At 31.6% G+C, this 12,168-nt stretch overlaps 1 protein-coding gene across 1 annotated transcript; it reads left to right on the forward strand.

The window, feature by feature from the left end:
* Positions 1 to 2,279: 2,279 nt before the first annotated feature.
* LOC135149765 (ATP sulfurylase 1, chloroplastic) lies at positions 2,280 to 3,611 on the forward strand. The gene is made up of 4 exons (XM_064085608.1): positions 2,280 to 2,432; positions 2,683 to 2,943; positions 3,026 to 3,112; positions 3,246 to 3,611. Exons 1-4 carry the CDS (start codon positions 2,304 to 2,306, stop codon positions 3,381 to 3,383), a joined length of 615 nt encoding a protein of 204 aa, XP_063941678.1. The 5' UTR covers positions 2,280 to 2,303; the 3' UTR covers positions 3,384 to 3,611.
* Positions 3,612 to 12,168: the final 8,557 nt, after the last annotated feature.

A 12,168-nucleotide genomic window follows, 5' to 3' on the forward strand; every position in this document is an offset into this window, starting at 1 on the left:
AGATACTATAATTAATATTTTTAAATATATAGTCTCGAAAGAGAATGTTGAGTTGATATCATTATTTTTTATTATTTAATATATTTAATAACTTGAAAGAATCTTAACTTGAAAGAATCTAATGCAGGAAATGAGTATGTTTCAAAGGTGTTGGGTCTGACACTCTAAAAAAGCGCCCCATCTCTCTCCCTCAAAACCCTAGCCTCCATTAAAGATTTTTGAGGGGGGCTTACATCGGTTTCACCGATGGGAAAACCTATTTCTTTTTTCTATTTTTTTTGTTTTGAAATCTTATTTTCCATTCAATAAGTTCCCAATTTATTTGGGTTTTGTTAGTCTCTCCTTCTTGTGAGTGTTGATTTATTTTGTTTTGGTGTGTTTTGATGTTCTCCGTGACCGAGGTTATAGAATAGTATGATTTTCATGGGTTTGATTCAGTTTTGAATGTTATTATGGGATCACATTTATGGTCGATTAGAACATTCAGGTGAAAACCAATCGGATGGAAACAAGTACTCACTCCGTCCCTTTTTACATGTCCATTTGACTTTTGACCAGTCAAATTGACTATATATTGACTGAATTAAGTAACCCATTTCATTAAACTCTAATCTATTTTTATAAGTCGAACAAGGAGTAAGAACCCTTTTTCAGATATTATTATTCAGTTTCATTGTCAAGCTATGCTATTAATCATATACACATTAATTCAAAGGCAGGAAAAATGTTACTATAACCTTGAACTTGGTTAAACACGTTTCGACTCTACAATTATTAATGTGTAAAGACACCGAAAGTACAATAGTTTTTATATAGTAATGTGCCAAATGTTATGTAATAATGTGGTGTAAGATCGAAAACGTGTTAAACGAATAAATTGAACAATAATTTGTAAACCAAATTATAATCGGATAATATATTTATACAAAATGGCAGATCAATATTTAAGCGGCATTTGCCAACCATCATTATTTGTGTAATTCCGTTGCCAATAAAATAAACAAATATTATGAAAACCTCGGTACATCGCTATTTAGAAGCTCCTGTTTAGATTTGTGTGTCTAGTTTTTCTATGTCCAACTCTCTAGCGCCAGGTTACACATAACTCCATATATGTGGTACTAATTAGAAAGATCATATGCATTTTAGTTATTTATTTGATGGTAAAGTCCTAACATACTACATTCCTTCAAACAGTCTTGGTATGATATTTTTTTTCATTGGAACCCGCAGTCGCTATCCTTCGGTGCACATTAGGAGCGGTAAAAAACAGGGGAGATGGGGTCATTTGTTTATAAAAATATAATATTTTTTAAAAAAGTTGTAAGCATACAATTTTTTAAACAAAATTATAAAAATACGAAGGTTATATTTACAATTATATTTGTAACGGCTAGCAACCATATATGCAATTATAAATATAATTTTAAAAAAAATATATTAAAAATTACATTTAATTGCATAATAAATTACAAGTTGTTTGCAAGAGTCAAAAAATGAGTGTTCCTGAAAAACCAATACTAATATTACAAAATTAATCAGAAAATCAACTAAAAATATTAATTAAAAACAAATCATAAAATCAAACTTAAAATAACCAGCAAAACGACTTCTTCCATGTCTCTATTTTCTTTTTCCATCTCTTTTCCTTTGTCTCTCTCCATGTCTGGATCCCGATATCATCCGGTAATGTTGGTGTTTTCACGACTTACTTGAATGATGATCCTTCACAGAGTTGGGCAATAACGAAGATGGCAAAGGTAAACCATGACCGATGTTTTCAGTCGGTGACCGCAATTCTCCTCTCCCTCGAGACCAGTTTTTCTTCCTTACTCGAGATCATACTTAAATAATTTATTACTTTTCCGAATAAATTATTTAAAATCTTTGAAAAATAATAAATCCTTCATTATTCTTGACTAGCTTATAATACATGCTATACACGGGTAATTTATAACGTTTGTGATTTTATTCCTACATTTTTAATAACTCATAAGTCAGTAGTAAATCAAAATTATTTAAATATATATTTTAAACTCACATCATATCACATTAAATCACGTTAAATATCAAATCATAATTCTAAATCGGGCTCTTTAAAACACGAATTTAATCTCAATTATTCATTCTTTATAATCTCCTCCATCCACCCTCCCTTGACCCGTTTCTCTAAAATTAAAAATCAAATATGTGCTGGATTTTTGAACTAATTTAAGATTCTAGTAATAAAATACTTCATTTAGACAACAATGGGATATCGGTATAGAATATGTAATCCTGTGCACAATGGTCATGCTTTGCTCATGACTGACACACGTCGCAGACTTCTTGATATGGGGTACAAAAATCCAATCCTGTTGCTTCATCCATTGGGAGGCTTCACAAAAGCCGATGATGTCCCACTTAGCTGGCGAATGAAGCAACATGAGAAGGTTTGTCAATCATTTAGATTTGTTCTTCATCTTAATGTTATACCCTTCTCCAAGAAACTCCTTCCTTTGAAATCATGCACTCCTATGCTTTTCAAATAAATTCTTACGAGTACAATTTTAGTAATTAATTTCAGTTAAATGGAGTAAATATTTAATTTTAGGTTAGAACCAGGTACCGGGCATCTTGCAGGATTTAGCTATTACTTTAAAGCACCCTGTGCACTCATCCAGTTTGGTAATGCTCGTTTAGGTGCTTGAAGATGGTGTACTTGATCCAGAGACTACTGTGGTTTCAATATTTCCTTCTCCCATGCATTATGCTGGTCCAACTGAGGTGCAGTGGCATGCAAAGGCACGAATCAATGCCGGTGCGAACTTCTACATTGTTGGTCGTGACCCTGCTGGTATGGGCCATCCTTTGGAAGATAGAGATTTATATGATGCTGACCATGGAAAGAAGGTATTGAGCATGGCGCCCGGGCTGGAACGGCTAAATATCCTTCCTTTCAAGGTATGCACATCTTATCTGCTAAATAGCTATATATTTTCCAGTGTAGAGTATGCCACTTATATATCATTCATGATGATTGCAGGTTGCAGCATATGATAAAACCCAGAGTAAGATGGCATTCTTTGATCCTTCCAGGGCACAGGACTTCCTCTTTATCTCGGGTACCAAGGTATTACTATTTTCAAAGAATAGTGACCAACGTTTTCTGTTGATGTTTGGAAGATTGCTTATAGTGTGTCCATGCCTGTATTATTTTGCTATTTTATTGTTTATATTCTTATATGGTTGATTGCGGTTTACAGATGCGAACTCTTGCGAAGAACAGAGAAAATCCTCCTGATGGATTTATGTGTCCAGGTGGTTGGCAAGTGTTAGTGGATTACTATGACAGTTTGGCACTTGCAGGATCTGGTAAAGTATCCGAACCAGTACCAGCTTAATGGTGTGAAAATGTTGCCATATGTGTGAAATATTCCCGACATGGCTTTTTCTCATGCAATATATTTAGTGAATAACAAGAGGCACTTTGAAGGAAATAAATAGACCTTGCCTCTGTCTGTAATTATGAACATGGTTTGCCGGAATGTTGTACTCTAGTGTGCTATGTGCAGACTTGCAGGAATGTAACATATTGTTGATTATTGAAAATTACATATAAAATTGTGATATACTGCGTTGTAGATTGTATATATAATATTATTTCAATTATATATCTCAGAGTATATGAAGTTTATTTTTTGAGTCGAGACATAATATTTTCACTCCCTTCAAGATCATCGATATGTGTTTTCTTTAGTAATGTTTCAGGGGACCTTACTCCACTTCTGCATGTGTTAAATTCAGAAAGATGCAGCTGGTATGATTTTCTTTTAATATCATTTTGTGAATATAATGATTTTTCTTACATGATTTACATGATTTAAAGTTATTGCGAATGGAATGTATGTGCCTTATTATGACTTACCTGCTCATATAACATGTCATTAGAAAATAAGGGTGGCCATGCTTAGTCTGTCTGTCCTAGGAAGAATAGGTTGTATTTTGGCATTATCTGTACATATACGAAACATTTGAAATATTGTGTCACTAGAATCGCTTTCAGAACTTCCATAAGACTCGATTCACATTGAAGACTGTCTGGGACGGATCTAGTGAGGAGCGCGGCACACAACAGATATATCTCGACTGCTAAATTACAGTCAGGGAAGATCCAATTACAGATTATTCTTTAATAGTGTATGTGTATCATGCATATTAAATAATAGTTCATGGTAATTTTCCAAGAGATGATATATTTACCATAATTTTAATACATATTTATGCAATCATTACAAGTATTTCAAAAAATGAAAATTCAGCCAAAGTTACAGTTCAAAAACTGTGGCGCTGTTTGCAGAAAATGCCACAAAACAGAAGATAATGAAAGGGAATTCTGGAAAACAAGAAACAGTAGACAAATCCTTTAGGAACACTGGAAGCCTGGCGGAGTTTGAATGTCACAAACGTTAAGAAGCAAGCCGAGTGATATAGGAATGTTAAGATTAGATCCCAGAACATTAGCTTTAATCGCAGTGCATAGACAAACAGCTGACTCTACCTCCACAAGTCCTCCAAATAGTCTACAACATGGCTTCTTTGGTGCAGTTCCAGCTCTGACGCCTAGTAGACCACCAAGAACCTTAGTGCATGCCCCAAATCTGATTGCATTTCTGGGGCATGTGCCTGATTTTCGTGAGTTGGGGAATGCAAGCGGAGGACTTACTGGAGGTAGTTCTGGAGTGCCAGGCGCGGACCTGGGACTTGAAGGAAGTGGAAAGCGGGGAGGTAGCTTAGGAGGATTTGAATTTGACATAGGAGGTGAGTTTGAGTTGCGGTCATGATGCTTATGTTTATGTTTTGATGAATGTTTTGGAGGACTCTCACAGTCAGAGCTACTTGCTACCAATCCCAAAAAGAGAAGGTTGAAAAACAGAAAAAGAAATAATGGAAGGCTAGACTTTGAACTCATTTTCAAAGGCTTTGCAAGAAATAACAAGGGAGGTAAGGGTCTAAGGATACATTGGCTACTGATGCTGCTTGGATATATATAGTGCGCATGGGTAGAACTAAAACTGAATATTCTGGAAAAATGACAACATGTAAAGGTGTTTAGACAATGTACAGCACTGTATTGCATTTCCATATTAGCTTCAAATTTAACGACTACTGCATGTTGGTTTTTTAGACTAGAAGCGACTTTATGTTGAATTACAGCAGGTCCTGTCTCATTTTGAGCTAATTCTTTAATGTAGCTGCAATGAATAGAGGCTCCCTTTGACCAGTTTGTTCAACCAATTTTCAAAACTAACGAGTTTTTTTTCGGAGTTTTCAAAACTAACCAGTCTAATTCATATGAAAAATGGCGACCCAAACCAAAAAATTATAACAGAATTGGGCGCCCTTTCAAGGGGCGACCCAAACTAAACAAAATTCTAGTAAGGGTCGCCGTTTGAAATGGCGTCCCAAGCGGAGTTCAACTGACGTGGCCGGCCCTGTCACGGGCGGCCACGTGTGCCCTACTATAGTTTAAAACAGCCGCAGCCGAAATAGCAAGAGGGGCAGAAAAACAAAGTGAAGTGCGGCGGGCGGTAGGAGGAAGAGAAGAAAAGAGAGAGGGTAGCCGAAAAGAGAAGAAAGGGGAGGAGAAGGTCGCCATTTCAAGCTTCATCAACACATTCAAATCCCGATTAACATTAATTTTAAGGTATTTTCTTGATTCTATCTCGAAAATAGTGTATATATATATGTATGTATAATGCTTTGATTTTAATTAATTTCTTGTCTTATATTCGGTATTAAATTTTGAAATTTGAAATAGTTTAATAATTTTTAGATTTATGTTTGAAATTAAAGGTACGTTTTAGGATTTCTTTCGGATTTATATTTAGGCTAACTTCATGATTTTAACATTTTGTGGTTGAAAATTAATAAATTAATGTTCGAAAATAGTCATATAGGTGGTAATATAGGAAAACCGAAACTCAAAATATTATTATAATTCGATTTAATATATTAAAAGCATAATTTAAAACGTAAAATAGAAATATTAATATATTTGGAATTAATATTACTATATTAAAATCTAAAGTGAAAAAATTACCAAAAACAATTGGAAAATAATATAGATATATTAATATAATATTCGAATTATTAAATTATAAGCATATATAAATAAATCGAAGAAAAAACATATAACATTTTTGAATTAATATATAGATATAATATTCGAATTAATATATAAATATAATATTAAAATTAATATATTAAAAAAAAATTAGATATAATATTCGAATTAAATTTTGAATTAGATATATTAAAAATTAGACAAACATATAATATTCGAATATTCAAAAAATATATTAAAAATTAGAAAATAGAAAATATATTAAATTTTCAATTAGATATATTAAAAATTAGAAATATTAGATATATTAAAATTAGAAAAATTAAAAAATTGAAAATATATTAAATTCACAATTTTATTACTAGCTATGTAATTACAACATTATTAATTAGATACTTACTAAAACTTGAATTAAATATATATATATATATATATATATATATATATATATATATATAATTACCTTTTAAATTATACTCCAATATGAGCTTAAATATTTAAATATTACAATCTATAATATTATATTATATCATTACATAATATAATAATATAAAATATAATATCACAAATAATGTATAAGAATAGATAATTAATGATTTAAAAAAAAAAATAGGCTAGGGTCGCCCGTGTAAAACAATATCATTATATGATTTTTTATATTAAATCATTATATAATATAATATTATAAAATATAATAATATAAATAATATATAAGAATTTTCCGATTATTGAATTTTTTTTTTAAAAATAAGTCAGGGTCGCCCTTTGGGAGGGCGCCCCATATGGGCATTATGGGTGGCCCTTTGAAAGGGCGCCCCTTACTGGGATTTTGTTTTGGTTTGGGTCGCCGTTTTTCGAATGAATTAGACTGGTTGGTTTTGAAAACTCGAAAAAAAACTGTTTGTTTTTGAAAAGTGGTCGAACAAATTAGTTATAAATGAAAGGGAGCCAATGAATAGAGGCATTCCGAATCGCCGGAGCATTGCGAGAATCTCCTAGTTAGCTCTTAAATATAATATAAATTATATAATTCTTTACCCTTCTTCCTATAATTATCTCATTCCTACATGATACATCTTGGACTGTTGGTAATCTTTACAAATCTGTGAAATGTTTTAGGATATGGATGATCACAATTCATCTGATGTATTCAACTTGTTATTTGTACGTTGTTATTAAAATTATTGAAAATAAGAGGGAGTTACAAGGAGTATTTATATGAATCGTATTATATTTTAACATTTTCTTCAACTCGAAAGCATATATTTAGGTCAAAAGTGGATCACAAGCACTCTTTTTTAGGATATAATTAAATTTATCTTTTGTGCTATGATAAACCATGACAATATTAGAAATTGTGGTCGTTGAATACGAGTCTTTATAGGATTGAAGCCATTCATCAAATTACTTTATAGTATTAATATAAGGGGTATGATTTTTCTGTTTTTAATATTATTTGTTTATTAAATTCTTTCAAGTTATTAAATATATTAAATAATAGAAAATAAAGACATCAACACTACATTCTCTCAACACTACATTCTCTATCGAGATTATATATTTAAAAATATATAATTATCGTATCTTTTCATATATTTTACCATTCTAAATAGTAAAAAGTATTAAAATAATATTTTTATTTATTAGAATTAACAACAAAAAATTTGAAACATATTGTTGATTATTGAAAATTACATATAAAATTGTGATATGCTGATTGTATATATAATATTTTGTTTCAAAGTATATGAAGTTTATCTTTTGGGTCTAGACATAATATTTTCGCTCTCTTCAAGATAAGGCATCAATATGTGTTTTCTTTAGTAATGTTTCAGGGGACCTAACTCTACTTCTGCATGTGTTAAAAACAGAAATATGCATATGGTATGACTTCATTTGATATCATTTATTCATTTGTGAAAATAATGTAAATATAATGATTTATCTTACATGATTAACATGATTTAAAGTTATTGCGAATGGAATGTATGTGCTTTATTATGAATTACATGTGCTTAGGCTGTGATCTGTCGTAGGAAGAATAGGTTGTATTTTAGCATTATTTGTACATATACCAAACAATAGAAATACATCACATAAAATCTTTACCTTGTGTCACTAGATGAATCACCTTCAGAACTTACATTAGACTCGATTCACATTTAAGACTGTCTGGGATGGATCTAGCAAGGAGCACGAGACACATGTGTCCTCCTATATATCTTCTTGACATGAAGATTAGAAAATATAACAAATTTTCTGAAAATTTGTTTGGTTCCCGACGAAAAGTTCCATCCTAGATCCGCCGATGACAGCATCACCTCTCACCTTACTTTATCACAATCAGTGTCTGCTACCACTAAATTAAGGGGCTCCTTCTATGAGGAGTGAGAATATTTCAATGTGATAGAACAATATATCTTGACTGCTGAACTACAGATATATGTATGACGAATTGATAAGTAAAGTAATAGTCAGCCATCCATATGACACAACAGATGTATCTCCACTGCTAAACTACAGTCAGCGGAGATCTAATTACGGATTATTCTTTACCAGTGTGCTGAATAATTTTCCAAGAGATAATATGTATATCATCATTTCAATACATATTTATGTAATCATCACAAGTATTTCAAAAAATGAAAATTCAGACAAAGATACAGTTCAAAAACTGTGGTGCTGTTTGCAGAAAATGCCATAAAACAGAAGATAATGAAAGGAAATTCTGGAAAACAAGAAACAGTAGACAAATCCTTTAGGAACACTGGAAGCCTGGCGGAGTTTGAATGTCACAAACGTTAAGAAGCAAGCCGAGTGATATAGGAATGTTAAGATTAGATCCCAGAACATTAGCTTTAATCGCAGTGCATAGACAAACAGCTGACTCTACCTCCACAAGTCCTCCAAATAGTCTACAACATGGCTTTTTTGGTGCAGTTCCAGCTCTGACGCCTAGTAGACCACCAAGAACCTTAGTGCATGCCCCAAATCTAATTGCATTTCTGGGGCATGTGCCTGATTTTCGTGAGTTGGGGAATGCAAGCGGAGGACTTACTGGAGGTAGTTCTGGAGAGTTAGGCGCGGACTGTGGACTTGAAGGAAGTGGAAAGCGGGGAGGTAGCTTAGGAGGATTTGAATTTGACATAGGAGGGGAGTTTGAGTTGTGATCATGATGCTTATGTTTATGTTTTGATGAATGTTTTGGAGGACTGTCGCAACCAGAACTACTGACAGCTAGTCCTGTAAAGAGAAGGTTGAGAAACAGAAAAAGAACTAGTGGAAGGCTAGATTTTGAACTCATTTTCAAAGGCTTTGCAAGAAATAACAAGAAATGGTAAGGGTTTAAAGGATGAATTGGCTACTGGTGCTGCTTGGATATATATAGTGCGCATGGGTAGAGCTAAAACTGAATATTCTGGCAAAATGACAACATGTAAAGGTGTTTAGACAATGTACAGCACTGTATTGCATTTACATATTAGCTTCAAATTTAACAACTACTGCATGCAGGGATGGGCATTCGCCCCGCCCCGCTCGACCCCGATCCCCGCCCTGTTCGGGTCGGGGATTCGGGGAATTTTTCGGGATCGGGGCGGGGCCGGAGATTGATGTCTCCCCGCCCCGATCCCCGACCCTGATTGTGTATAATATATATAAATAATAATATATTTATATATATTATACTAAATATATTATTAATAATAGATAACTTTTCTAATATAATAAACATTAGAAAATGATCTTTATTTTTATTGATTGATTATAAATATATTGTACTATAATATATATTAAATTGTCGTTTATTTATATTATAGATTAATTTTAATATGATTTGATATTGAAAATATAAAATAATAATAATTTATTCGTATATTAGGAGTTAGTAGTTTGTTTGTTTATTAAAAAGTATATTATATATTGTAAAGTTATAATTTTTTTATTAAAAAACTAAAATTCTCCGAATCCTCCGTCCCCGAAGTGCCCTGGTGCTCATCCCTTGGTTTTTTATACTAGAAGCGACTTTATGTTGAATTACAGCCTGTCCTGTCTCATTTTGAGCTAATTCTTAGGCCTCTTTTGTTAATAGTTTAACCATACCGAATTGTATGGTTCAGCTGCTGTTCAGATTGTTTGTTTAGAAACCTGTTGTGCTGGACCATTATTAATCTTCTGGATGAAATCAAAAAAAATTAATGGACGACTCACTTGTGAAAATGGAGATGGGTTGGTCTAGATGACAATCTGTTTTGTTTAATCTATGTATATCATGAAGACACACCAACACACATAATTATATTCATTTTTATTTAATATTTTTTTCTTTCATCACTTCTAAAATTGTAATTGAAAGTTGCTTTAAAGTCGTCAAAATTTAATATTAATTAAATTTAGAATTATTCAGGTCTTCATATATTTTTTAAAACAAAGCATGTATATATGATTAAATATTAATTTTCTTATTTTTAATAAATGACATTTAATTTAGAAAATTTGACTATTGTCTATTTATTATTTTTTTGTGAACAAAAAAATATTATTTAATATTCAAAGTTATTAAAATTATAATTTTAATTATATTATCTAAGCTCTTAAGTATGTATATAAAGAAGTCAAATAATAAATATGCGGAAATTTGAAATTTTTTTGTGTACTATTAATTACAAGATAAAATAATATATTATCATTCAGAAATTTTAAATTTTATATCAATCAAATGACATCACTAATCTACCATTAAGATTCTCATTCAACCACATACATTAATAGTTCAGATATTATGATTCGATTTAACAAATGATCCCTTAATGTAGCTGCAATGAATAGAGGCATTCTGAATCGCCAGAGTATCTCCGAGAGTCTCCTACCTCGCTCTTAAATATAATATAAATTATATAATTCTTTATGTTTCCTCGTATAATTAGCTCATTCCTACATGATACATCTTGGACTGTTGGTAATAAGAACTTTACAAATTTGTGAAATGTTTTAGGATATGGATGATCACAATTCAGAAATCTGATGTATTCATATTGTTATTTCTACATTGTTATTAAAATTATTGAAAAGAAGAGGGAGTTACAAGAAATATTTATATGAACCGTATTATATTTTAACACTTTCTTCAACTCGAAAGCCTATATTCATGTCGAAAGTGGATCACAATTCACAAGCATTCATTTCTAGGACATAAATTTATCTTTTGTGTCATGATAAACCATGACAATATTAGAGATCGTGGAGAGTTGAATACGAGTCTTTATAGAATTGAAACCATTCATAAAATTACTTTATAATATTAATATAAGGGGTATGATTTTTCTGTTTTTAATATTATTTGTAACTAGATTCTTTCAAGTTATTAAATATATTAAATAATAGAAAATAATGACATCAACACTACATTCCCTTTCGAGATTATATGTTTAAAAATATTTAATTATAGTATCTTTTCGTATATTTTACCATTCCAAATAGTAAAAAGTATTAAAATAATATTTTTATTTATTAGAATTAACAACAAAAAAATTGAAATATGTTTTTATCAATGGTTCTATATATATGATCCTTGTTTGGCCTCATTCAATCTTTACAAAATGTCTGGAGAGACAGGAGTGACAAAATCCGACACGAACCGAAACCGACTCGAAAAATACGAATTAGGGTCGGGGTTTTTGGCTTTCGAGTCGTGTTCGGGTCGGGTAAAACTTTACCCGAAAAAATCCCGAACCCGACCTGCTTATTTTAATATATATACACAAACACACACACACATATATATTAAATTAAAATATTACATATATATTACAGACTCACACCCTGCGATGATGCGATCCAAAATTACAGCCCACTTACAGTAAGGCCCAATCCATAACAGTGTCGATATAAACCCTAGTAGCTAGTATTCAGTCATCATTCCGCCTCTTTCATACTAACGCCTCTTTCACAAACTCATCTCCTCTCGACAAAACCAGATGAGATCAAATCAAATCAAATCCAATCGCATATTCGCATCAAATTTTCAAAGAATCAAAGGTATACATACATATATTTTCTCTCTT

The sequence above is a fragment of the Daucus carota genome, chromosome 9, assembly GCF_001625215.2.
Source record: "Daucus carota subsp. sativus chromosome 9, DH1 v3.0, whole genome shotgun sequence".
Taxonomy (NCBI): Eukaryota; Viridiplantae; Streptophyta; class Magnoliopsida; order Apiales; family Apiaceae; genus Daucus; species Daucus carota.